The sequence below is a fragment of the Babylonia areolata genome, chromosome 7 (genome assembly GCF_041734735.1).
Source record: "Babylonia areolata isolate BAREFJ2019XMU chromosome 7, ASM4173473v1, whole genome shotgun sequence".
Taxonomy (NCBI): domain Eukaryota; kingdom Metazoa; phylum Mollusca; class Gastropoda; order Neogastropoda; family Buccinidae; genus Babylonia; species Babylonia areolata.
The window spans coordinates 19,692,436-19,703,427 of record NC_134882.1 but is presented as its reverse complement, the minus strand read 5'-3'; the positions used below and the strand labels follow the sequence as shown (position 1 = coordinate 19,703,427).

At 46.7% G+C, this 10,992-nt stretch overlaps 1 protein-coding gene across 5 annotated transcripts in view; it reads right to left on the bottom strand.

The window, feature by feature from the left end:
* LOC143283779 (uncharacterized) overlaps nt 1-10,992 on the bottom strand; it is a 26,708-nt gene that overhangs the window by 13,715 nt on the left and 2,001 nt on the right. For 2 of the 5 annotated variants that reach the window (XM_076590139.1, XM_076590140.1), the window contains exons 3-11: nt 9,869-10,078; nt 8,433-8,663; nt 7,401-7,610; nt 6,200-6,382; nt 5,215-5,412; nt 4,651-4,866; nt 2,732-4,063; nt 1,711-1,962; nt 248-481 (exon numbers count right to left, since the gene is read on the bottom strand). In XM_076590139.1, the coding sequence (XP_076446254.1) occupies nt 248-481; nt 1,711-1,962; nt 2,732-4,063; nt 4,651-4,866; nt 5,215-5,412; nt 6,200-6,382; nt 7,401-7,610; nt 8,433-8,663; nt 9,869-10,078 (3,066 nt within the window). Of the gene's footprint in view, nt 1-247; nt 482-1,710; nt 1,963-2,731; nt 4,064-4,650; nt 4,867-5,214; nt 5,413-6,199; nt 6,383-7,400; nt 7,611-8,432; nt 8,929-9,868; nt 10,079-10,992 lie in introns of those variants that run through there. The other 3 variants (XM_076590141.1, XM_076590143.1, XM_076590142.1) reach the window with 3 other exon arrangements.

Here is a 10,992-nt window from a genome sequence, read left to right as displayed (position 1 = left end):
ACCAAGCCATTTTCAATTTATGTAGGCTAAATATTCATGCCTTCAGAATTGGATTCTGACACAGCATACTTTTATCATACATGCAGACGGCGAAAGAAAACGCCCCAAACAAGATCTCTTTAACGTGAAACAACCGTTCATTAAACTTACGTCATCTCACATGCCACATAGCAAGGCAAGATATCCGGTGATTTCACAAAACGACTTATTAAAATCAACCACAGTGTGTGACAAACAACGACCGAACCTGTTTGTGTATCGCAGCAGGAAAGAGGTCGAGCAGATCGGCGTTGAGGGGCCCTTTAAGCAGGTGCGCCTGCAGTGTGGCCACCGCCTCCCCCACGCCGTGACTCAGTAGCTGCGGCCACTGCAGCATCTGAAGCAGCTGACTGCTGTCCCTCTCCATCAGCAGGCCTGTGATCTGAACCGCCAGCTTGGGGTAGGCTGGCTGGATCAGAGAGAACAGGCGTTCTCCCAGCATCTGGAACATACATAGAACTAAGACGTGGGAATGGTGGCTGGTGTGCAGACTTACCCGTTAACCCTTTCACTGCTGATGACGACGATGCCTCTTCAGTGAAGGGCTGAAACATGAGACACTGAGTTTACAGATCAGGGTGTGTCACCTTTATTTATTTGAAATTCTTCCTCGTTTTGTGTAGCAAAATCAGCACAAAAAGATTAGAGGAAAAAAGTAGTATCTGTAAAAAATAGTAATTGCTCTAAGAATTCGTGCTGTTCTGATTTCAACAAGGCTCCTGAGTCAAGGGGTGATGTGCTCCTGTGGCGGTTGTGGCTTTGGAGGAAAAAGTCATGGACTGAATGCAACAGGTCGATCTGGCTTCCTCGCTGATCGCCGACAGTCGGGATCCAAGTATTTGGTTATTTCCCACATACACACATGTACCATTCATTGGTTATCTCCCATATACAAGTATGTACCATTGGTAACATGTATTTGGTTATTTCCCACATACACACATGTACCATTCATTGGTTATCTCCCATATACAAGTATGTACCATTGGTAACATGTATTTGGTTATTTCCCACATACACACATGTACCATTCTTTTGTTATCTCCCATTAACAAGTATGTTGTATTTGGTTATTTCCCACACACACACATGTACCATTTATTGGTTATTTCCCACCTACACATATGTACCACTAGTAACATCTATTTGGTTATCTCACACCTACACATATGTACTACTAGTAACAAGTACTTGACTATCTCCCATACACACATGTACCACTGGCAACAAGCACTTGGTTATCTCCCATATACATACATGCATCATTCATAACAGTTTAAACATCTGGTCTGATTTGCATCTGCTGTTGTCTGAAATCTTTGCACAGGACCAACGGCGATTGACTTTTCCTTTTTGTTGTTTCTTTGTCTTTCTGGTGTTTGTTTGTTTTTGTTGTTGTGTGTGTGTGTGTGTGTGTGTGTGTGTGTGTGTTTGCACATTCTTTTCTGTTGTGGTGTTGTTGCTTTTTCTTTCTTCCAGAACCGCCCATCACTAAATTACTGTCCAACCAACAAACCAAAACTGAAAAGTTGACTATCCTTTCAACAAACCAGCAGCCCAGCCAGACTACCATGGCAACAGCTAACTAAGCAGTAATAACAAGAACAAAACACAACACACACACACACACACACACACACACACACACACACACACACACACACAACCAACCTGTTTCTGTTGTTGTTGCTGCTGCTGCAGCAGTGCTGCTTCCTGTTGTGCCGCGGTCCACTGCTGCTGCACTCTCTGGGCCTGAAGCAGGGACACAGCCTCGCCCACCTTGGACTTGAGGGTGTCCGTGTTGCCCATCATGGTCACGATCTCTCTGGGGTCCTGGTGCTTCAACAGAAGGATGTGGCTGACCTCGCTGCCCAGGCCCGGGCACAGACGCTCCACCACGGCCACTAGCTGCTCTCTGAGATCCTGAAGTAAGCAGAATACGTGATGGTGGTGAAATTTGTAAAATAAAAAAAACTCCTCGCCTTATCAGGTGGTGTCAGTGTGCGCACCACCGCCTGTTGGCTGAATGAATAGGAGGAGGAAATCTGTTTAAAGTCCCGTCAAATATACACTACTGGTCTTCTTCTTCTTCTTCTTCGTTCGTGGGCTGCGTCTCCCACGTTCACTCGTATACACGAGTGGGCTTTTACGTGTGTGACCGTTCTTACCCCTGCTAATTAGGCAGTCATACTCCATCTGCGGGGGGTAGCCTACTAGTGATTGTAGACATCTGGTTAGAATATTCATTTTCACATTTGAAAATTGTCCTTTAAAAGCGAATAGATAAAAATGTGGGAGAGACGGGAACGAGCTGTATGGTGAGTTGATGGAAACGGGATAGATGGACGGTGCTCAAAGAGAATTAGGGTGGAGGCTGTGAGTAACGTAATTACATCCACACACAGGGACATAAACCAGAAATACCCTGGGGATGAGGTATTTCCGTTCAGGTCTTTACGTTAGGAATTACGCGTTTACGTGATTATTCTCCTTTTCTTCTTTCTTATATATTGATGTAATACCTCAGCAAAGGATTAAACAGAGACTGGGATGTACCTAACTATGAGTACATACAATGAAACAAGAAGTAGATTTACATTTTATTCTCCTCCTACATATCTGGTCCGCTGAAGAAGAATTATAGGTTCGAATCCTGTCAATGCTGAACTAATAAATTAAATGATTCACCGACCTCTTTCTGTAGCTCTGGAGGAAGGGCGGGCAATGGAACATCATCATCATTCGTAGACTGCTTGTCCAATGCCTTCGGTGTGTTTTCCAGAGTATCCCCAAGCAGTGCCAGAGTATCCGCAACATCTTCGGTCTGCAGTTGTTCCCACGAGACGTTCTCCACGTTGGTCGATGGCTGAATTCCTCGAGTGTCCATGGTCAGCAGAAAACTATCTGGAATGTTACAGGTCAAGGACTGGTGGCCAGAAAGATCTTGTTTCGTGAGCGGTCTTCCCGAAACCCGTTGCTTCAGAACGTTTTCAGCTGGCCCCTGCTTTCCCAGACCATCCGCTGAAGAAGGCTGTTCTTCCTGTTTCTGAGCGTGTCCGGATCCAACGTTTCCAGTCAGTGACTGTGTTGTCGAGTCATCAAACAGTGTCCTTTCTCCTGAGAGATTCTTTGCACGGGATTGCTTCGGCACATCACTCTCAGATGGACAGCACTTTCTCGGATACGTGATATCAGTCAGGAACTCTGTTTCCAGACCGTTCTTGTTCAACGATCGTAAACCTGGGGTTGTTTCCATCGACTGTGTTTCCGCAGCACCCCCAGTCTGGGAACGTTCTGGAACAGCATCGATCACCGTCTGTTTTTCAACACCACTGTCTGTCAGTAAGTGGTCGTCTGGAACATCTCCAGTCGGCAGCTTCGTTCCCGGAAAATCACCTGTCACCAGAGGATTTCCCAGTCCGTCACTCATCACTGGCCGTGTTCCGGAAACAGCTCCAGTTGGTGATTCTTTTCCGGCGGCGTTCTTCCATGGTAATCCTGCTCCTGAAACATCCACGGTCTGCGACGGTTCATTACCCGTCAACGACACAGCTTCTAGAAGAACTTCTTCAGTTCGATCCTCCGTTCCCAAAGCATCCTCACTTGACTCTTGCGGCGCCAGTCCGTGTTCAGACACCGGCCCTTTCTCTGTGGTCAGTGAGAGGACCATAGATATATCCCGAGGCTGTGCTCCCGATGGACAAGACTGTGTTCTGGAGGGATTCCCAGATGGCGGCCGAGTTCCTTTGGGATCCCCACTTGTCAGTGTTTCTTTTCCATTCGTCAGAGATTTCTTCCCCGGAACGCGAATCGGTGAAATCTCCTCTTTCTCCTTCTGAAGAGCGCCATGCTGCACAGCCCAAAACAAAGCCCAAGCCTCTTCCGCTCTGTCTTTCAGCAGATGGTGGTCCTCCAGCAGCCGAAGCAGCTCCAGGTTATCGAGTTCCAGCAGCATGCCCGTGATCTTCCCGGCGAATTCGGGGTACAGGCGCTGCACCTTGGGGAACAGGCGCTCTCCCAGAATCTGGAGCAAAAGAGGCACAACTGTTGGTTCAGAAGAGGGAGCCACGATGGGCAGAATGAGAGCAAGAAAGGAAAAGGAGGGAGGGAGGGAGAGAGAGAAAAAAAAAGCGTGTGTGTGTGTGTGTGTGTGTGTGTGTGTGTGTGTGTGTGTGCGCGTGTTGTTTTAATTCTATTTCAAGCCTTGGTCTGATTAAATTCATCCAGTAAATTAAACTACCCTTCCTTCTCGTAGGGTCTCATACGCCACAATCATAAATAATCCCCCACATCGTCCCTCAGTGTGAGACGTTGGTTCACTGGTTCATTACGTTTCTGCCTAAGGAGAGAATTTTTATCAAAGGTGACTCAGTGGGTTTGAAAATAATAAATCAGTTGTTGAGAATAAGAGGGGAACAAAGTGGAGGGGGGGGGGGCAGAAGAATTCACACGTTTCTGTTCGTCAGAGAGAGAGAGAGAGAGAGAGAGAGAGAGAGATTGGCTCAGTACGTTTCTGACTAAATGAGAATCTTTATGAAGGACCATTGTGTGTGTTTTAAAATAAAATAAGTGTTCTCTCAGGTGGAAAGAAAAGAGGAGGAAGGAACTCACCTGTTTATGTTCGTGAGCACCGAACACCTCCGTGGTCAGAGGCTCTTGATCATGAAGAACGTTGACGGCCTCGTCCACCCGGCTCCTCAGCATCTCGGGTGAGCCCAGAAGCCTCAGCAGCTCCTTGTTGTCCAGCTCCAACAGCATCCCTGTGATCTTCTTCGTCAGACCCGGGTACATCTGCTGGATCTGCGGGTACAGACGCTCCCCGATCATCTGTGGACAAGAACGGTGCTGGGGTAATCGCCCCTTTGTATCCTGGCATGTGATGATAGTCAGTCGTTTTCGACTATGATAATCAGAACAGCAGAGGAGGTAACTGCTGCCCCGACTGTCTGGGCTAGAATTTGATTACAGTGGAGAGTGTCTTGCCCAAGTTACATCCCCACTCTCTCGGCCAAGAGGGTTTTAGGACAGTCAGCACACACACACACACACACACACACACACACACACACACACACGATGTAAAAAAGCAATTGTTGCTTATTCAATTTACCATCATGAAATAAAATCTTGACTTGACTTGACTTGACTTGACTTGACACACACACACACACACACCTGCTTGTGCTCTTCAGGTGAGACAGCTGCCAGCTTTGTCCAGCTGGTCCTCTCATGGACCGGGGAGACGGGTGACCCAGCAGCAGCAACAGGAGAAGGGGTGGAGCTCAGATGGGTTTGCACGGGCGTTGTGATGCCTGGCTCCGGAACGGGCACTTGGGCCAGCACAAGCTGGTTGTTGGGCAGCCTCACCCACACCTGCAAGAAAGACGAAGAGGGAGGTAGGCGTTACACACATACACGCAGACACAGACAGACATGCTCACACACACACACACACACACACAAACGCTAGTTTCACTGGCCTGACATTCCCACAGCGGCGCACACACACACACACACACACCTGCTTCTGTTCTTCAGCGGTGCACACACACACACTCACAATCACACACACACACACAACACACACACACACACAGAGAACAAACAACACACACACAACACACACACACACACACAGACACACACACACACACACACACACACACCTGCTTCTGTTCTTCAGGGACGCAAACACACACACACACACACACAACACACACACACACACACACACACACACGCACACACACAACATTAACACAATACAACACAACACACACACACAACATTAACACAACACAAAGCAGCACACACACACACACACACACACATAACACACACACACACACACACACACACAACACACAAACACACACAGAAGACATCACAACACACAAACACATATACCAAACAACACACACATATAACAAACAACAAACACACACACACACACACACACACACACACACACACACACACACAACATTAACACAACACATACACACAACATTTACACAACACAACACAAAACAGGACACACACAAACACACATCACACACACACACACACACACACACACACACACACACACACAACACGCACGCACGCACGCACACACGCACCTGTTTCTGTTCTTCAGGTGAGACAGCTGCCAGCTTACCGTCTCTGAAGTCAAGGGAGCAGGTGATGCAGCAGGTGACACAGCAGCAGTTGCGGTGGAGGCAGCAGCGACAGGGGGGTGAGTGGAGGAGCTCAGATGGGTGTGCACGGGCGCCGCGATGCCTAGCGCTGGAGCGGGCACTTGGGCCAGCACAAGCTGGTTGTTGGGCAGCCTCACCCACATCTGGAAGAAAGACACTGAGGGAGGCTGGCGTTACACACAGACAGACAGACAGAGAGAGACAGACACACAGAGACACGGACATACCCATAGACACACACTCAGGCAGACAGAGACACAGACACAGACAGACACACACAAGAAAAACACACACACACACACACACACACACACACACACACACACACACACACACAGACACACACACGCACTCAAGTTCGTGATGGCCGATTGGTCATCTTTCAGAAGGGAACCACACACACACACACACACACAGACACACACACACACACACTCGCTCGTCTTATATCACTCTTAAAGAAAAGACGTGAAATCAAAGAACACACACACACACACACACACACACACACACACACAATCCCCACATTATTCATATACATGCAACACAAATACACATGCATAACTCACATATAGGTATATGTATCCATTGAAAAAAAAACTGTTGTTATACAATATACTGCACCCACTTAAAAACGATGAACAAAATATAAAATGTATATGCGATAAGCAAATAACCGTAAGCCATCTACTCATTCATTGTCCGAGCATAAGACAGTTAATTCCAAAGATGTAGTTGATGACTTTTCTTCCAATATTTCATTAGCCACCGAAAAGATTTTGAATGATTATTCATTGCTTAGAATGTTTTCAGAAATTTTAAACTCCAGTCCAGCTGGTATCCTCCTTTGATGTATTATAAGTAATGTTGTTATCTATATTTACATTGTTGTAGGTTAATACTTGCTGATATGCATATACATATTCTCCTTCCCATGACATCTCATTCAATACACACCACAATCTCTTTAGACTTTTTCTTATAATATACTTTTCCTCTGATACATAACATGAACACTTTTTTACACTAATATTGACATGCATTCCCTTTCCTTTTTCCACTACTTTACTCCTTTCCGTCTAAAAACACTTATAGTGAATAGACGTTAAACTGAAGATAACACACACACACACACACACACACACACACACACACACACACCTGCTTGTGCTCTTCAGGTGAGACAGCTGCCAGCTTTGCCCAGCTGGTCCTCTCATGGACCGGGGAGACAGGTGACCCAGCAGCAGCGGGAACAGCAGCAACAGGAGAAGGGGTGGACCTCAGATGGGTTTGCACGGGCGTTGTGATGCCTGGCTCCGGAACGGGCACTTGGGCCAGCACAAGCTGGTTGTTGGGCAGCCTCACCCACACCTGCAAGAAAGACGAAGAGGGAGGTAGGCGTTACACACATACACGCAGACACAGACAGACATGCTCACACACACACACACACACACACACACACACACCTACCTGCTTCTGTTCTTCAGCGGTGCACACACACACACACACTCACAATCACACACACACACACAACACACACACACACACACACACACAGAGAACGAACAACACACACACAACAAACACACACACACACACACACACACACACACACACACACCTGCTTCTGTTCTTCAGGGACGCAAACACACACACACACACACACACACACACACACACACAGAGAACAAACAACACACACACAACACACACACACACACACAAACACACACACACACCTGCTTCTGTTCTTCAGGGACGCAAACACACACACACACACACACACACACACACACACACACACACACACACACGCACACACACAACATTAACACAATACAACACAACACACACACACAACATTAACACAACACAACACAAAGCAGCACACACACACACACACATAACACACACACACACACAACACACAAACACACACACACACAGAAGACATCACAACATACAAACACATATACCAAACAACACACACATATAACAAACAACAAACACACACACACACAACACACACACACACACACACACACACACACACACACAACATTAACACAACACATACACACAACATTTACACAACACAACACAAAACAGGACACACACAAACACACATCACACACACACACACACACACACACACACACACACACAACACGCACGCACGCACACACGCACCTGTTTCTGTTCTTCAGGTGAGACAGCTGCCAGCTTTGCCCAGCTCACCGTCTCTGAAGTCAAGGGAGCAGGTGATGCAGCAGGTGACACAGCAGCAGTTGCGGTGGAGGCAGCAGCGACACGGGGGTGAGTGGAGGAGCTCAGATGGGTGTGCACGGGCGCCGCGATGCCTGGCGCTGGAGCGGGCACTTGGGCCAGCACAAGCTGGTTGTTGGGCAGCCTCACCCACATCTGGAAGAAAGACACTGAGGGAGGCTGGCGTTACACACAGACAGACAGACAGAGAGAGACAGACACACAGAGACACGGACATACCCATAGACACACACTCAGGCAGACAGAGACACACAGAGACACAGACACAGACACACACACACACAAGACACACACACAGACACACACACAGACACACACACGCACTCAAGTTCGTGATGGCCGATTGGTCATCTTTCAGAAGGGAACCACACACACACACACTCGCTCGTCTTATATCACTCTTAAAGAAAAGACGTGAAATCAAAGAACACACACACACACACACACACACACACACACACACACACACACACACACACACACACACACAACCCCCACATTATTCATATACATGCAACACAAATACACATGCATAACTCACATAGGTATATGTATCCATTTTAAAAAAAAACGTTGTTATACAATATACTGCACCCACTTAAAAACGATCAAGAGGATTTATGTGAATCACACACACACACACACACACACACACACACACACACACACACACACACACAAGCGCGCGCGCGCGCGCACGCACACAGATTCTTACACACAACGAGACAGAAAGAAACTACAATTCCTTTGAAATGTGACGTCAATACTCATCTCTTCTCTAAGCAACAGGTTTCGTTGCGGTGTTAAAATATATTAAGCGTGTATGCATGTGTTCACATATGCATACATGTACGAATGTGTGTGTGTGTGTGTGTGTGTATGTGTGTGTGCCCGTGTAGTTTTGTATTCAGTCTATGTATGTTTGACTGTATGTGTGTGGGTACGTATTGTCTGTGTGCAGTTTACTAGGTGCATTCTAGCGCTCGTGCATTACTGATGCAATGTGTTTCGTATAATATTATGTGTTTTGTAAAGCATATTGAACAGTTTTCTATATAGAGTATCCATTATCCATTATAAGTATCCATCATCATTAGTATTATTAGTATTGTGATTTATTATTATTATTATTATTATTATTATTATTATCATCATCAATCATCATTAGTAGTACTAGTAGTTGTAGTAGTTGTAGTTGTTATTGTTGTAGCAGCAGTAGCAGAAGTAGTGTTATATAGTATGTCATCATAACGTCATCATCATCAGTATCATCACCATCACTATCATCATCGTTGTCGTCGTCGTCATCGTCATTTATCATCATCATCAGCTCTGTTTACCAGCTGAGGAGTCGGCACGGAGGGAGCCAAAGTCGCGGGGGTGGCGGTGACGGGCGATGGGTCAGCCTTCACAAAGGGACGACCTGCAAGCCTCGACACCGCCTCCTGCTGAGCCAGTACGGTCCATCTGACAGGCGGGGTCACCTCTGCAAGGGATCCGTCAGGGGATGAAGCTGTTGTAGCTGTTCGTGTCTCACCTGCGGATGTTTTCTGAAGAAGACACCCAACACGTTGGAAACAGCGCGCGTGCACACACGCACACACACATCAACACACACACACACGCGCGCACACACACACACATCAGTACACGCACGTACGCACACACATCAGCACAACACACACGCGCACGCACGCACACACACACACACACACATTACAAGCACATGCAACAAGCCCATGCACATAATTATGCTGTGTCATCATTTTTAATCCACCTCTCTCTCTCTCTCTCTCTCTCCATATGTCAGTGTGTGTGATGTGTGTGTGTGTGTGTGTGTGTGTGTGTGTGTGTGTGTGAATGTTAGCATATGGTTACGTCCGTGTAGTGTGTGTGTGTGTGTGTGTCTACTGTACGTGTGAGTGTGTGTGTGTGTGTGTGTGACTGTGTCTGTGTGTCTGTATGTGTGAGTGTGTGTGTGTGTGTGTGTGAGTGTGTGTGTGTGTGTGTGTGTGTGTGTGTGTGTTAGCATATGGTTACGTCCGTGTAGTATGTGTGTGTGTCTGTATGTGCGAGTGTGTGCGATTGTGTGTGTGATGTGTGTGCATGCGTGTTTGTGTATGTATGGAAGTTTGTGTGAGTGTGTGGACATGCGTGCATGCTGCTTGCTTGTGTGCTTGTGTGTGTCAGCATGTGCGTGTCATTTGAGCATGTGGATTTTTTTCCTTGAGCAGATGGATGGAAAGGACTTCGTTTCAGATCATGACGCAAATCTCGGTGCTGAGACTGACAGCAATCTTATTTCAAAGACCATTAATATAGTTTATATATATATATTATATTATATATATGATCTGAAGAGAAAATTCGTAAATCTCTCTCTTTCTCTTTCACACACACACACACACACACACACACACACACACACACACCATTGACATGGGCCGTAAGCCAAATCAATAAA